Source organism: Suricata suricatta, chromosome 7 (genome assembly GCF_006229205.1).
Source record: "Suricata suricatta isolate VVHF042 chromosome 7, meerkat_22Aug2017_6uvM2_HiC, whole genome shotgun sequence".
Taxonomy (NCBI): domain Eukaryota; kingdom Metazoa; phylum Chordata; class Mammalia; order Carnivora; family Herpestidae; genus Suricata; species Suricata suricatta.
Window position 1 is genome coordinate 131,555,668 of NC_043706.1, and position 18,377 is coordinate 131,574,044.

At 36.4% G+C, this 18,377-nt stretch overlaps 1 protein-coding gene across 1 annotated transcript in view; it reads right to left on the minus strand.

Moving 5' to 3' along the window:
* Positions 1-18,377, minus strand: part of SYNE1 (spectrin repeat containing nuclear envelope protein 1) — a 455,818-nt gene that overhangs the window by 345,286 nt on the left and 92,155 nt on the right. Inside the window, exon 5 of the mRNA XM_029943998.1 lies at positions 13,190-13,273. Coding sequence (XP_029799858.1) covers positions 13,190-13,273 — 84 coding nt within the window. The remainder of the gene's footprint in view (positions 1-13,189; positions 13,274-18,377) is intronic.

Here is an 18,377-nt window from a genome sequence, read left to right on the forward strand (position 1 = left end):
TTCAGGAGCATTCATTAGGTACACACACTAAAAACAACCACGGAATGAATTTCAAACGTTTCTTTAAAGTTGAAAAAATATGACATCATGCAAGGAATTACCAACAAAACACCAGACAAAAAAAAGTGGGGGTTATTTTTTTACATTCAGAAATTGACTAGATCTTAAAAGAAACTGTAATCAGTAGTTAAAGAAAATGCACTTACTTTGAAGTTTGTTACCAAATAGCATGACACTTATGTTCTCTTTTACCTATAAAAGTCAGGAGTTAACAATTCTAAAATTTGTACTAACCGGTGATCCTCTGTATGTGGACTGACATGAAAAAAAAGGGAGAAGATGATACACACACATAAATTATTTTTCAAAATCAGTGTAATTTGCTCAAAGGGAATAAAAATGTAGATAGTATTTTTAGAGCATGATTTTGGGAAAATATTTTAAAGACACAGTTATGTCAAGAAATAATGAAGTAGAAGAGACAGTTGGGGTTCAGTTTCTTACTTTTAGTCACTGGTACCTATAAAGCATTCAGGATAGATCTCAACCTGCCTACAGTTGTCCCCAATTATTTATTTCAATACCTTCCTAACTTTTAAAAATGTTATTTCCTAAATCCCAGCAAAATGGACTGTATGGTTAAGTCTACCTCAGCCAATCACAATAGAACACAATTAACCATTGCTCATTGTCCTCTCCAGAATCTTGAATCAAATTACAAAAAAATAATAAAGTACTACATTGATTTCAAGCTCAATAATTCTCTGATGAGATTTAAATAAGGTGTGTTATTAATAATAAGGCTCAGAAGTTCGTAAATGATTAACTTTAAAAATTATCAAATGCAAAGATACTTTAATTATTTTAAATTTATTAGTTATATATTTGAGGACTAGAGTAAAAGCTAGCATGAAAATCACTGTAAATCATTTGAAATATACCTATGGGATTCTGTCTTAGTGGTAAAATTCATTTATCAGATTTAGAGACAGAAAAAAACTGAGAACTTCCATAAATTGTAAACAAATATGTCTACTTCTTTAACCCTAGCACAGCATAGGACACATAATCCATGTTCTTAGAAAATAAAGAACATCACATTTTTACATTTTGTGACGGAAACCTATTGCAATGTCCATAATCATTTTGATTACTCTTGTTTTCAGTTTCTCTAGAATTTTCTGCACCTCCATTTTAGCATACATGGAACACAGCTGATAACCATAAGATTAATGTTTTCCATAAAGGACAGATTATTTCTTTTTCCTTATATATCATTATTTTTTAAAATGATAATTTGAATTTCTTACCTCAATCCAGATCCAACTTTACTATGAACTTAACATATTCTATTTATGATAGAACCTAAAGATATCTCACTCAACTTCTAAGAAAAAAACGTTTTTCAGGGGTGCCTGGGAGGTCCAGTTGGTTAAGAGGCCGACTTCAGCTCAGGTCATGATCTCATGGATCATGGGTTTAAGCCCCGCATCGGGGCTGACAACTCAGTGCCTAGAGCCTGCTTCGGATTCTGTGTCTCCCTCTCTGTCCCTCCCCACTCATGCTCTGTCTCTTTCTCTCAAAAATAAATATACATTAAATATAATAATGATGATAATAATAATAAAAAGAAAAATTATTTTCATAGTTATTTTTTCTCTTAAAAACTATATGTTCCACAATGGGTTTATGGAACATAGGTATTTTTGTTCCTATTTGTTAGCTTGTTTTGCCTCCCCTCTCTTGCAAAATCCTATTACATTCTTAATAGCCTAGGAGAGTGGGATGGGCAATAGAGAAACTGAAGAATTCCCAGAAACGTAAAGAGAATGAAATCAGAATGATGGACCTCACCTTCCACCTGCTGACCCACCAGAGGCTACAGGAATGTAGCCAAGCATCTGCTTTAACAAAACCTCTAGATTTTGTTGATTCTAATGTATGTCAGTGTTTGAGAATCCCATACTAGACAATTGCACTTGGCCTGTGTAATCTCAAGAAGTTTGATTTTGCAAGCCAGGGGCCCATGTGGACTGAATTTGTGGTCCCCACCAAATTCACATGTTGAGGCCTAAACCCCAATGTGGCTGTATTTTAGACAGGGCCTTTAAGGAGGTAATTAAGGTTAAATGAAGTGAGAAGAGTGGGCCCTAATCCAAGAGGGCTGGTATCCTTCTGAAAAGTGGAGGAGACACTGGGTCTCCTTCCCACCACAGCCACAGAGAAAAGAGCCATGTGAGGACACAGTGAGTAAGTGTCTGTCTGTAAGCAGGAAGAGATGAAGAGACCACCTCTACTGGTACCTTGATCTTCAACCTCTAGCCTCCAAAACTGTGAAAAAATCCATTTCTGTTATTTAAGCCATCCACTCTGTGGTAGCCATAGCGTTCTAATACAAGGCCCACAGGTGTTTCAAAAAAATACGCAAGTGATTCAGGAATAAATTTCAAAAAAATTTCAATGGAAACTCCAGATTACTAGTATTTCTTGATATATTGGAAAACCTAACAAATAGGTGCATTGCCCCTTTATGCTAGTTGGCTTCTACAACGAGGCGTGGAGTGAACTATTCTAATCAGCAATACCAGTAGCCAACTACATGAATTACTTAATAAATAACAAAGAAATAATTAAATCTCAATAAAAATCCCAATTACTGACTTTTTTTTTCAGCCAGAAAATCTGGGATCACTGTGCTTGGTTTCACTGAAGCAACTAGTGAGGACCGAATATTTGCTTCCATCTTGCAGGCAGAGCACAGGCTGCTTGGTTCTCCTGTTTCCACAGGTAACCTCCAACTTGCTTCCTCTTTTAGATCACTTAGCCAAATTCATAGGAATCTAAAATTATGCTCCTTGCCTGCCCGAGGAGAAGTTTTGGGAAAGGTGGTCAGTGGTCCTTGTGGCACTGGTCAGAAGGACCCAGCTGATGACTCCCTGGAGAAAGACACTGGGGGAAATGGTGTTGGTTCTACTCATTAGAGTCACATTATATGGTTCCTAGCAGGTACTAATGTACGTTTTTTTCAACTGCCCTGTAACCAAAGAAGCACAATGGTAGAGTTTTCTCCAGTAAAACTTGAGGAGTGTCCTCCTCATTATTCCTTAAATCAAGCTAAAATTGAAGGACTAAACTAACATTCTATTATTTAAAGAAAAAGAATTTCAACAGAGGGCAAGGTAAGTCCAAAGATCAAAGACAAATTCCTGAAAATACATTTGAAATTTAAGTTCCTAAATTATAAAAATAAATAAATAAATAAATAAATAGTAAATAGCAGACACCAAAGAGCCTTAAAAAACTCGTTCCTCCTCACAGTCAATTTTTTATTGCTTAGGATTGTTCTTGGGAAATGATCTTATGTAAAACAAGTGTTCTGTGAAAAGAAGACCCTCCAGTCCTCTTTGCAAACGATGCCTTTATAGTCCTTAAGTTTTCTCCAAGACATTAATAAGGGGATTTTGTTTTTATATTCTAGTCAGTGAAGAATACCTCAGAAAGAGTCGGACACTATTGTTATAAAGGTAAAATGGGAGATTGAATAACTTGGAAAACTATGAATATCTTTTTCAACATGGCTTTTTCACCTTTCTAGGAAAAAAATCATAGAGGGGGCTGGAAAAAGAGAAACACTCCATTAATAATATTAGAGTGACCTGGAAACAATGAATAATAGTCTATAAAAAGCTAATATTGTTGGGGCGCCTGGGTGGCTCAGTCGGTTAAACATCTGACTTCAGCTCAGGTCATTATCTCTTGGTTCGTGGGTTCAAGCCCCGCGACAGGCTCTGTGCTGATAGCTCAGAGCCTGGAACCTGCTTCAGATTCTGGGTCTCCCTCTCTCTATATCCCTCACCTGCTTATGCTTTCTCTCTCTCTCTCTTTCTCTAAAAAATAAATAAACGTTTTTTAAAAAGAAGCTAATATTGTTCTTTCTTTACCATCTTAATGTCCAGAAATTCTCTTTGTTATGGAGTCTGCACAAATGACTATATTGTTTCACCACACTACCACCTGACCAAAATACAAATTATTCATCACTGAATAGAATCAAGTATTTTTATTTTTCAGAGTTCCTGTCATATAGAAAGTATTTAAATATGCATTTGTACATTTAATAAATCAATTTAGTGCATAGAAACTTATCAGGAAATAGTTGAATCATTCTATTTTCCAGGAGTATTTTCCACAGACACCTGAATTCCCACAAATTTGGGAAAGGCTAAATCTAAAAGGGTTCTTGCAGCCCATTTGGAAGAGAATACAGCAATACCTAACAAGGTTACACATACACTTACTTTTTGACCCAGCAATCACACTTGAAATTACACTTGCAATAATATGAAAGTACTGTGGATAGCCATTAATTGCATCGTTTTGGTTACAGAATACTAGAAGCAACCTAAATTCCCATTCATTAGAGAGCGGTGGAATAGACTCTGGCACATCCAGCTAATAGAATACTATGCAGCTGTGAAGATGAGTGAGGAAATCTCCATGAACTGAATTGGTTTGAATGATTGCCAGGATATGGTGTTAAGTGAAAAACCAGAGTGCAAGAGTGTTTTATACGATGTTACCCTTCACGTAAAAAAGATAGTGTATGAAAATACATCTGCTCATTTGTGCAAAAGAAATGTAGGAAGAATAAATCAGAAGATAGAGAGCTTGGTTACCTACAATGAGACAGGAAATGGAAGGAAGAGGGATGAGAATGCAATAGTAGAGATAAAGAGCAGGGTCCTTCTCCAAGTGTTAACTTTTACTCTTCGAATCATGATAATGTCTAGTTCCTCGAAATAAAAAATAATAATAATTAAAGTCAACTTGGATGTGTGTACAGGGGAGTGTTACATAAAACTGAATATGATTTGATGACCTAACTCTATTACAAATGAATAACGTAGTCTCACTGGAGGGAATGAAGAAGAACAGAAGTATCCCAAGTAAATTTGGAAAACAGTCTTTTGACTGAATGTTTTAATACTAAAGACCCAAGGAACTCTACACACACACTGTTCTCCTGTTAGTACATCCATTTCTCAGAGGGATGTGGTAGTATAGACATTAAACTGTTTTATGTCTATACTAGGATTGAAAAGTAGGTGAATGCATTGCAGATGAGAAACAGATTTCTCATTTTCAGAGAAAACAGAAACAAATAAGCATGGAAGCCTGTAACTGACCTTGTGGTATTACACTCGAATCAGAAGTATCACTTTAAAATAGGGTTTACATACATACACAAAAAAAAAAGAGAGAGAGAAAAAAGAGAGATAGAAGACAGATGTATGTGTATACTTTCTTAGGGAAGTGGTTGATTCCAGAATTGGGGCATGGAAAATATAAGATCAATATGAAAACCCTGTAGTTTCAAAAGTAAGGGAATGATTGAAAAAGGATGAGGCCACATCAAAAGGGTGTGGGAGCAGTCTGAAGGAACTCTTAATGGCCAAAGCAGGAGCAATTTGAGCAGCATAATAATAATAATAGTAATAATAATAATAAATACCATATATGAATTTGGGGAGGACAACATAATTGAGTGTACACCAGAGATCAACACTAAACCATCCTGCTCACCTAGAAAACTGACCTGAGGATTAACACAACAATCTCACAGCCTGAATCACAGAACTCGGCAGGTGCACAGCGTGGGGAGGTGAACCCGGTGAGAGAAGCCACGGAGAGAAGCAGAAACAGCTTGCGGAAAGAGGACAGAGACGGGGAGAGTCCAGGAGAGCATCCCCCCCGCTCCCTGCAAAGAACAGTTGGAGAGAAATGAAAGAGTACACAAGGGACTAAACAAAAAGGGGAGAAAGGAGAAAAGAGAGGGTTTGCATTCCATCAAGACTCTATAAATAGGGGGTGCGCAGAGTCTGAAATGCTGCAGTACGACACCTGGTGGTGCTCCGGTGGGAAGGGCAAATCCTCAGGAGCGAGAGCAAGGAAGGTCCAGAGAAACCTTGGGCCTCCCAGGAAGGGGTGGTTCCTTGTTGAAGGGACATTTAGCAGAGGCTGTGCGGCCACCCCACAGGCCAAGGAACCAGTGAATCTTAGAAAACAAACACATTCTCTGGTCCTGGAACAAGGACGTTAAGGGTGAAGCCTGGCGCCAGATGTGTGTTGTGATTTACCATAATCCCTGAAACTCTGCTGCTACATGATCATGTGAACTTTTTCTGGGGTGGCCTGGCTCCCAGCTGCAGTCTCTGAGCATCAGCAGCAACATGGACCTATGAACATTCCTGGGGGAGCTGGCACTTGGCCATAGCTCAGTGAGACCCTCCCCCAGAAGGTCTGAGCGAGTCAAAGCCACAGCTCCTCGGAAGTGAGGGGATGGGAAACAGCCTCATTTGAGATGAATCTCAGGGAAGAAGTGCTGCCTGGTAGCCTGGCTTAGTCATGGAAGGTGTAAAAGTGGGAGGTGGATGGAAGCCGGAGAACAAAGGAGGGTGCCTGATTGCCAATCAAGGAGAGCACAGAGTTCTGATACAAGAGACTGGGTCCTGGGTGACGTCATTTTTACCCCTCCCATGCATGCACATACACACCTACATGCACCATAATCCATACCAGTAAGCTAAGCAGCTTACTGCTTAGTAAGCAGTGAGGAATAGAGGCATTACACTAAGCCCTGCCCAACTGGGCCAACCTTGCTCTTCAGTACCACAAGTCTCGCTGCCTGCTTAATTTATGGACTATAAAGTGCTTCATAGTTTGAGGTATAGAGGAAACCGATGTAATTTCAATTGTATTTCAGCCTGTTCGTGGGTCCATCTATTCAATTTTTTTCTTTTCTTATTTTTGAATACAGAAAGAGAAAAAATTTATTTTTATTTCTCATTTTTATTAAAAATATTTTAAATTTTTTCTATATTTTTTTACTTTTTTGTAAAGTTTTCAAATTCTATTTTACTTCCATCATTTCATTTTGTTATATTTTATTGTATTTTTTTTAAATTTTCACACATTTTCCTTCTTTCTTTTTTGCCCTTTTTTCTTTTCTTATCTTTCCCTTTTTCCTCTAATCTGTTGAGCTCCTTTCAACAACAGAGCAAAGTACACCTAGGATCTAGTATCCTTTATTTGACTTTTTGTATGTTGTTTTTAATTTTTTAATTTTAATATTTTTAATTTATTGATTCCTTTTCTTCCATCAAAATGATGAAACAAAGGAATTCAGCCCAAAAGAAAGAACAAGAAGAAATGACGGTCAGGGCTTATTCAACACAGGTACAAGCATTATGTCTGAACCAGAATTTAGTATCATGATAATAAGAAAACTAGCTGGGATTGAAAATATATTAGAATCTCTTTCTGTAGAGATAAAAGAAGTAAAAGCTAGTCAGGATGAAATAAAAAATACTGTAACTGAGCTGCAATCTCAAATGGATGCACTCCATTCTCTCCAGCAAGGATGGATAAAGCAGAGCAGTGAATCAGCGATATAGAGGACAAACTTATGGGGAACAATGAAGCATAAGAAAAGAGGGAAACTAAGGCAAAAGAGCGAGATTTAAAAATTAAAAAACTCAGTGACTAATTAAAAAGGAATAACTTCAGAATCATAGGGGTCCCAGAAGATGAATATAAAGAAAAAAGGATAGGTTTATGTGAGCAAATCATAGGGGGAAATTTTCCTAACCTGAGAAAAGACACAGACATCAAAATCCAGAAAGCACAGAAGATTCCTATTAGATTCAACAAAAACTGACCAGCAACAAGGCATATCACATCAAATTCACAAAATATTCAGGCAAGGAAAGAATCATGAAAGCAGCAAGGGAAAAAAATGTCCTTAACCTACAAGGGAAGACAGATCAAGCTTGTAACAGACCTATCCACAGAAACTTGGCAGATTAGAAAGGCATTGCAGGATATATTCCATGTACTGAATTGGAAAAATATACAGCCAAGAATTCTTTATATAGCAAAGCTGTCATTCAAAATAGAAGGAGAGATAAAAAAAATTCCCCAAACAAAAATTAAAGGAGTTTGTGACCACTAAACCAGCCCTACAAGAAATATTAAGGGGGATTCTCTGAGGGGAGAAAAGACCAAAAAAAAAAAAAAAGACCAGAAGCCACAAAGACTAGAAAGGACCAGAGAACACCACCAGAAACTCCAACTCTACAGGAAACATAATGGCAATAAATTCATATCTTTCAGCACTCACTCTAAATGTAAACGAACTAAATGCTCCAATCAAAAGACACCGGGTAACAGAATGGATTAGAAAACAATATCCATCTATACACTGTATACAAGAGACCCACTTTAGACCTAAAGAAACCTTCAGATTGGAAGTAAGGGGATGGAGAGTCATCTAACATGCTAATATGCTAATATTGGCCAAAAGAAAGCCAGAGTAGCCATGTTTATATTAGACAATCTAGACGTTAAAATAAAGACTATAACAAGAGATGAAGAAGGGCATTATATCATAATTAAAGAATCTATCCACCAAGTAGATCTAACAATTGTAAACATTTATGCTTCAAATGTGAGATCACCCAAATATATAAGTCAATTAATCATAAACATAAAGAAACTCATTCAACACTCCACTTATAGTAATGGACAGATCATCTAAACAGAAAATCAACATGGAAATAATGGCTTTGAATGACATACTGGACTGGATGGGCTTAACAGATATATTTAGAACATTTCATCGTAAAGCAGCAGAATACACATTCTTCTCAGTGCACATGGAACATTTTCCAGAAAATATCACATAATAGGACACAAATCAACTCTCAACAAGTACAAAAAGATTGAGATCATACCGTGCATATTTTCAGACTACAACTCTATGAAACTCAAAATCAATCACAAGAAAAAATGTGGAAAGATAACAAATACTAGGAAACTAAAGACCATCCTACTAAAGAATGAATGGACTACCCATGAAATTAAAAAGGAACTTAAAAAGTAATGGAAGCCAATGAAAATGATAGCACCACAGCCCAAAACCTCTGGGATACAACAAAGGCAGTCATAAGATGTAACTATATAGCAATACAGGCCTTCCTAAAGAAGGAAGAAAGGTCTCAGATACACAACCTAACCATACACCTTAAAGGGCTGGAAAAGAACAGCAAATAAAACCCCAAACAAGCAGAAGACAGGAAATAATAAGGATTAGAGCAGAAATCAAATGCTATCAATCCCCCCCCCAAAAAAAACCCAAAAAACAGTAGGACATTTCAATGAAACCCGAGGCTGGTTCTTTAAAAGAATTAACCTTTAAAACGTTCTTCAAAAGAATTAAAAAAATTGATAAACGCCTAGCGAGTTTGATCAAAAAGAAAAAAAGAAAAAGGAAAGGACCCAAATATAATCAGGAATGAAAGAGGGGAGATCACAACCAACACTGTAGAAATACAAACAATATTAAGAGAATATTATGAGCAATTATATACCAATAAAATGGAGAATCTGAAGAAATGGATAAATTCCTAGAAATATATAAACTACCAAAACTGAAACAAGAATAGAAAATTTGAGCATACACGAAACTAGTGAAGAAATTAATAATAAAAAATCTCCCCCAAAAAAGGAGTCCAGGGCCAGATAACTTTCCAGGGGAATTCTACCAAATATTTAAAGAAGAGTAAACACCTATTCTTTTGAAGCTGTTCCAAAAAATAGAAATGGAAAGAAAACTTCCAAATTCTTTCTATGAAGCCAACATTATCTTGATTCCAAAACCAAACAAGGACCCACTAAAAAGGAAAATTACAGACCAATTTCCATGATGAATACAGGTGCTAAAATCCTCAGCAAGATACTAGCCAACCGGATCCAACAATACATTAAAAAATTATTCACCATGACCAAGTGGGATTTATACCTAGGATGCAGGGCTGGTTCAATATCCACAAAACAATCAACTTGATTCATCACATTAATAAAAGAAAGGACAAAAACCACACGATCCTCTCAATAGATGCAGAGAAAGCATTTGGCCAGCAACGTTTCTTGATAAAATCCCTCAAGAAAGCAGGGATAGAAGGATCATACCTTGAGATCGTAAAAGCCATATATGAAAGACTCAGCACTAATATCATCCTCAATGGGAAAAAAACTGAAAGCCTTCTCCCTAAGGACAGGAACAAGACAGGGATGTCCACTCTCACCACTGTTATTTAACAAAGTATTGGAAGTCTTAGCCTCAGCAGTCAGACAACCCAAATGAATAAAAGGCATCCAAATCAGCCAGGAGGAGGTCAGACTTTCACTCTTCACAGATGACATGATACTCTCTATGGAAAACCCAAAAGATTCCACCAGAAAACTGCTAGAACTGATTCATGAATTCAGAAAAGTGGCAGGATATAAAATCAATGTACAGAAATAGGTTGCACTCCTATATGCCAATAATGAAGCAGCAGAAAGAGAAATCAAGGAAATGATCCCATTTATAATTGCACCAAAACCCAGAAAATACCTAGGAATAAATCTAACCAAAGAACATAGAAAGATTAAAAAGGAAGTTGAAGAAGACAAAAAAAAAAAAAAAAGGAAAAATATTCCATGCTCCTGGATAAGAAGAACAGATATTGTTTAAATGTCAATCCTACCCAAAGCAATTTATATATTCAATGCAATCCCTATCAAAATAATACCAGGCAGTCTTCAAAGAGATCAAAGAATCCTAAAATTTGTATGGAACCAGAAAAGACCCTGAATAGCCAAAACAATCCTGGAAAAGAAAACCAAAGCTGGAGGCATCACAATCCCAGACTTCAAACTGTATTACAAAGCTGTAATCATCAAGACAGTATGGTATTGGCATGAAAACAGACTCTCAGATCAATGGAACAGAACAGAGAACCCAGAAATGAACCCTCAGATCTATGGCCAACTAATCTTAGACAAAGCAGGAAAGAATATCCAATCGAATAAAAACAGTCTTTTCAGCAAGTGGTGGTGGGAAAACTGGACAGTGACAGGCAGAAAAATGAACCTGGATCACCTTCTTACACCACACACAAAAATAAACTCAACATGGATGAAAGACCTAAATGTAAGACTAGAAGTCATCAAAATCCTAGAGGAAAAAGCAGGCAAAAACCTCTTTGACCTTAGCCAAGTAACTTATTACTCAACATGACTCTGGAGGCAAGGGAAACAAAAGCAAAAGTGAACTATTAGGACCTCATCAAAATAAAAAGCTTCTGCACAGCAAAGGAAACAATCAACAAAACTAAAAGGCAACTGATGGAATGGGAGAAGATATTTGCAAACGACATGTCATATAAAGGGTTAGGATCCAAAACCTATAAATAACTTATCAAACTCAACATCCCCAAAACAAATAAGCCAGTGAAGAAATGGGCAAAAGGCATGAATAGACACTTCTCCAAAAAAGACATTCAGATGGCCGACCGACACATGAAAAAAAAATGCTCAATATCAGGGACATACAAGTCAAAACTACAATGAGATACCACCTCACACCTGTCAGAATGGCTGACATTAACAACTCAGGCAACAACAGAATTTGGCGAGGATGCAGAGAAAGAGGGTGTCTTTTGCATTGCTGGTGGAATGCAAACTGGTGCAGCCACTCTGGAAAACAATATGGAGTTTCCTCAAAATATTAAAAATAGACCTACCCTAAGACCCAGCAATTATACTACTAGGTATTTATCCATGGGATACAGGTGTGCTGTTTCGAACAGGCACATGCACCCCAATGTTTATAGCAGCATGATCAATAATAGCCAAAAGATGGAAAGAACCCAAATGTCCATTGATAAATGAACGGATCAAGAAGATGTGGTATGTATATACAATGGAGTATTATTCAGCAATCAAAAAGAACAAAATCTTGCCATTTACAACTATGTGGATGGAACTAGAGGGTATTATGCTAAGCAAAATTAGTCAGAGAAAGACAAATATCATATAACAAATATCAAATTCCTCATATGAAGACCTTAAGATAGAAAACAAATGAACATAAGGGAAGGGAAGCAAAAATAATATAAAAACAGAGAGGAAGACAAAACAAAAGAGACTCTTAAATATAGAGAACAAACTGAGGGTTGCTGGAGGGATTGTGGGGGTGCAAAATGGGCTAATTCGGTAAGGGACATTAAGGAATCTACTCCTGAAATCATTGTTACACTACATGCTAACTAACTTGGATGTAAATTAAAAATAGTAATAATAATTAAAAAATAAATAAAAATTAAATAAGAATTTAAATAATAATAATAGCAGCATTGAAGTATAGCTATTAAATAAAATAAGTTCATGCCAAAGTAAATAACTGAATAAAATAAATGGGAGGCAGGGAGAAAGGACATCCTTTTCTTATAAAACAATTCCAATTTACACATGTAGAAGAACTGAGGGAAATACAAAATCACCGTTAGATAAACATCAAAGAAATAATTATTGAAGATAATCAATGCTAAAATCAGTGAGAAAATTTGAGGAGAAGTAGAGTATTAGCATAATCTCAATGATCTCCCTGTTATTTCTCAATTATAAAGAGAAGAATAGTGACTTTATCATAAAAAAACAAAACACAGCAGACAGCCTTGCCCGAGTAAAGGAGAATAACATTGCCAGCAATAAGACCTATCAGAATCCTATATCCACTAACATGGTGAACTAAGAAGATTACAGCCTCACATCCTTGGAATTATTGCCAAAAATGTATAACCTACATCTAATCTTGAGAAGAAAAAATCAAACAAATCCAAACTGAGAGACACTCTACAAAATAACTGACCAGGAGTTATTATCAAGGTCATGAAGGACAAGGAAAGGCAAGGTCATAGAGTGGAAGGAGCCACAACAATGAAATGCTAAGTGTATCACTGGATTGGATCCCTAATAGAAGTAAGACATCAGTGGGAAAAAAATGAAGTTAGCTTAATGTCTATGCTTTAATGAGTGGTATCAAACCAATTTAAAATTCCTTTTTTAAGAATTTTCTTGTATATACATACATGCACTATGTATATAAGTTCTTCACAGTGGAAGAAGCTGGCTGAGCACAGACATGAAATCTCCATGCCATTTTTTGCCACTCTTCTGTAAATCTAAAATTATGTTACAATAATATTGCATCTCTAGCTGTATAATTTACTTGCTGTGCTTTTACCGCACAACCGATGTTGAAAAACATCAGTGTGCCCACACTTCTGTGTTTTGTCTCTCTTACCTTCCTTCCTTCAAGGAACTTGAGTGCTGTGCCAATATTAGCCACAGCATGGATTCGCTTCATTCGGCGCCCTTGTTCACAAGGCTATAAGCGGGAAAGAATGGGAATAAATCATAACGCACACATTAAAAAGGCAATTATAGAATCTATATAAATGGATTAGAAGTATACTTGAAGAATATTCGACAACAAAATTACTCAATTTCTATAATGGTTAATAGATACACAAAGGAGGATTACCCCACAGTACTCATTGACTTAACAAACACTCATTCTCAGCTTACCCATTGATGCACTTGCCCTTAACGTATCTTTCCCAAGAACAGAAATTCACAAGACTTCACTCTAACTTACCTGTGTTTGCATTACCAAAATGTATTATGTGCTTTCTATGTGCTGCAGTGTTAATTTTAAAACTCAAAGTAATTTCAATTAAGTAGATTCCATTAGCCCCTTTCATTTACAGGAAATAAACAGATAACTGTGGGAAATAAATTTCTCCATGGTTGCACAGCTGGTAATCTGGTTCCTTCTCTGTGCCACCAAAAATTCGAAATAATCTCCCATTAAAACTCAAAACAGCACATCTTTTAAATTCCAATGAATACTGTACCAGGCAATGGTTTTTATGATATGATTTTAAACAAATATTTAAATAGAAAATGTACTTTCTACTTTTTATTTATTCTTTACTTGGGAACCCTTTTCATGAATGACAGTCTCATCGTTGGTCCATGCATGGCCCACTTAGTCATTTAATGAGTTATCTTCTATAATGTAAAAAGCACCGATAAGCCTACCAACTAAGACAAAGCCAGGAGGGCCTCAACATGAAGTATGACAGTCATACCCCTAATACCACCACCATCCAGTCCATCCTCCTGCCTTTTAGTACCCAAGGCAACTGTCATAAAATCCAGTTCAATGTTTTCCTTCTTCTATAGAGTCATTTCATTTACATGCATTCATGAAAAGAATATTTATTTTAAACTATATATAAAAGGGTGTTATCATATTAATCTTTTGAGGCTCACTTTCCACGTAATATTATGCTGGTAAGACTCATCCCATATTGTTCCTGTCACTGTATTTCATTCATTTTGACAGCTCTTGGCCATCTTTTCTGCACTCCCTTTGCTGTGAATGTCAGTTATTTCCAGATTACTTCTACTGTGAGCTGTGCTGATAGACCATTTTTGTACACCTATCTTTGGTACAAGTATAATGGTTGTAAACCCAAGAGTGAAATTGCTGGGTCAGAGGGAATGTGACTTTGAACTTGTGAAGTAATGCCAAACTTTTCCAAAACATTTATATTTCTTTCCACTCTTGCCAACAATAAGAATAAGCCTATGGATGCAATTTGTCCAACACTTCATTTTGACAGATATAAATTTTTTTTCAGTTGAATGTATGTAACATGGTCTTTCACTGTGGTCTTCATTTGCATTTTCCTGATCAACAATGATACAAACTTTTCTTCTGTTCTTTGACAACGTATGTTTCTTCTCTAAAATGTCCTTTCATATCTCCGCCCAAGTTTCTCTTTAGTTGTTTGTACTGTTTCTATTTTGAAGATGTACTTTATATATTCTTGTCATAATATTTTCTTAATCTTTTTACTACATGTATTGTGAATATCTTCTACCAATTTTAAACTTCTTTTGTGACTTTCTTTAAAGGTTTTTTATTTTAAAACATTTTTAGTTTTAATATTGTCAAATGCAACAATCTTTTATAGTTAATATTTTATGCCTTATTATTTTTCCCTATTCCAATGGCTAAAAGATACTCACTTATATTTTCTACTAAGAGCTTAAAGTGGTTTTGCCATTAGGTCCTAATCCATGTATATTTGATTTCTGCATAGGCCCTGAGATAAGAATCCAATACATCTTTTTTTTCATTCCATTTATTGAACAGTCTCTCCTCCCCCCTCCAAGATATGACTTCCACTAATGTTCCATTCATGCCTTGGTCTGTTTCTGGACCCTACTGCATTTGTCAGTATGTCCATCCTTGTGCCAATACTATACTATCTTAAGTGATATAACTTTTCTGTCACACTTGATATCATGTGGGGCAAATACCATGTGTCTACTTTTCATTTTGGATGTGCTCTAGCAAAGTGAACAAAATCTAAACATCTATTGTTTTGTCCCTCTCCAGTTTGCATCTACTTTTACACAACTCGGTCTGTCCTAATATCATCATCATAGTAGGCTACAAGCTCTTACAAGGCACTGGCCATATCTCATTCACCTTTGTTTTCCTTATGGGAAGGTAGTGTCTTCTCCACAGTAGAAATCCAGAAATCTTAGCTGAGTGGATATTCAGTGGATAATGCCAAGCCCAGTTGCAGACTTGAATTCTATTCTAAATATATGATCTATGGCTAATAAAGTCACCAGGTGAACATTCAGTAATCTTTGATGCTCCAGATTTCCTAAGAGTCCCACTGAGCACTTTTTTTTTACAGATCTATTTTCTTTTTAAATGCTTTACTTAAGTATAATAACATATAACATTATGCTAGTCACAGGTATACAGATTAATGATTCAGTATTTTTATACTTTGCAAAATGATCAGCACAATAAGTCTAATTACCATACATGGAATTTTTTTATGATGACAATTTTCAAGAGCCACTCTCTTAGCAACTTTTAAATATATATTAAAATATTATCAATGATAGTCACCATGCTGTACAGTACACCTCAATGACTTATTCATTATATAGGTAGAAGTTGGTGCTTCTTGATCCCCTTCACCCATTTGGCCAACCCCAATTCCCCTCCCTTCTGGCAACTGCCCGTCTGTTCTCTGTATCTATGAGTTTCGTGTTGTTATTTGTTTTTAGAATCTATAAATAAATGAAGCCATAGAATATTTGTCTTCTTCAGTCTTACTTCATTTAGCATAATATCCTTAACGTCTACCTATGTCGTTGCAAATGGCAAGAAATCATTTTTGATGGCTGCATAGTATTCCTTTCATATATATCACATCTTCTTTATCCATTCATCCACTGATAAACACTCAGGTTGTTTCCATATATTGGTTATTGTAAATCATGCTGCAATGAGCATAGGGCTGCATCTATGTTTTTGAGTTACTGCTTTGCTTTCTTTTATTGTGCACTTTTAAGTGGATTATTAGCCTTCTCCTGAATGCCAAGCATTAAGGAGTTCAAAAAAAGAGGCTTAACAAAATGAATAAGAAATAAGTTTCTCTGTAGTCTTTAAACTCTTCATATTGGTTCTATTATTTCCAGTTTTTCAATGGCAATTCCTCCCATTCTTAAAAAAAATCTTGTGTGAAATTAAATTTAGTGTTCCTATGTTTATGTGTGATTACAGATATATAGTCACTGATCTACTTAAAGAGCAAATGTTCCACAAATAATTGATCAAAGAATGCAGAGAGATCTGAGAATAGTAATTTAAAGATTAAAAATACTCTAAGTCCTTAAATAAAATTATAGAGTTTTCTCAGGAGAGTCACAACAGGTTATTCAAGGAGACTAGATACTGAAGTTCCACCCTCGCCCTGAGATGCTGGCAGGGCAGGTCACTAAGCCATTTGGCCACATCTCCCAGATGATCATGGGCAGAGTCAGAGTCCTAGGCTATGTGAACCCTGATGTGATGCACGGTGTTCTTAATAGAATTCTACCTATGAGACGTTTTAGGATTTCTGAATGGTGTTAATACTCTGTCTTGATGGAAATGCTCTTACCCCCATTCTCCCTCTGGATGCTCCACAAGAATCCCTGGGATACGCATTCCTTTAAACCATACTTTTCATCTTAATATGGTCCTGAATTATAATGTATACATATCCAAAATTTAAATAACCATTTCCAAGGCTTATTTATAATTTTAGAGCAATTTCATTTTACATAATTCAGAATCTTGGAGGGCTCACGATCAGTGAATAATAAAGGTTAGACTGGAAACTTCCCTCATATGTCTCATTTCTTCCCTGCTAAGTGAGAACACTGAAATTCCTTTTGAAATCCCTTCCAGCTTCAAGGTGTTATAATTTTATGTCTGAATGAGTAGGGTACATAAACAGAAATAGGACACTTATGTCAAAATATATACTTTTTCTAGAATCGTTTAGCTTGGCAAGGAAATGCCATCAAGGTTTCTATACCCTGTTGGGAAAGTATACTGGCAAAATTATATGGATACAGAATGATATCTCTTGAATACTCAACTGAATTGTAATGAAGGCTCCTTTAACCTTTTAGTAAATAGCTTAATTCAGAAGGATATAAAAAGATGCCCAATTATATCTGGCAATCAAGGGAGTATATATCACAAGTCAACTCGCACATCTGAATACTAATCTAGTTTATTTAGCTCATGCATATTCCAAATAGGCTTTTCCTATATGTTTTGTTTGATTTCCCCCAAAGTAGAACCTGAGACAAAAACTTGGATGTATGTAGTTTACTGTGGTGGTGATCCCAGGTAGCAAGGGTGAGGGGGTGCATGGAGAGTGAGATAGGGAAGAGGAAAAATGCTATTAAGGGTTTCCACTGTGAGCAACTGGGCCTCAGTCCTGCTGGGAACCCAAACACTCTATGAGATATGTGTAAATATGCCACTGAATTATCCACCCTACAGATGCCAGGCTGCAGCATTTACTCATGGACTCCCATCTCCATCAGTTGAAGGACCTTTGGGACCATTAACTATTCTACACTTCAAGGCTGACTTCAGAAACTTGTGCCTTTGATAAAAGCAGTGTCCCTTGGGTAAATCCCTAGCAGGGCTATTGCTGGGTCATAAGGGAGTTCTATGGATAGTTTTTTGAGGAACCTCCACACTGTTTTCCAGAGTGGCTGCACCAGTTTACATTGCCACCAACAGTGCAGGAGGGTGCCCGTCTCTCCACACCCTTGCCAGCATCAATAGTCTCTTGATTTGTTCATTTTAGCCACGCTGACTGGCATGAGGTGGTATCTCAGTGTGGCTTTGATTTGTGTTTCCCTGATGATGAGTGATGTTGAGCATCATTTCCTGTGCCTGTAGGCCATCTGGATGTCCTCTTTGGAAAAGTGTCTGTTTATGTCTTCTGCCCATTTCTTCACTGGGTTATTTATTTTTGGGTGTGAAGTTTGGTGAGCTCCTTGTAGATTTTGGATACTAGCCCTTTATCTGATATGTCATTTGCAAC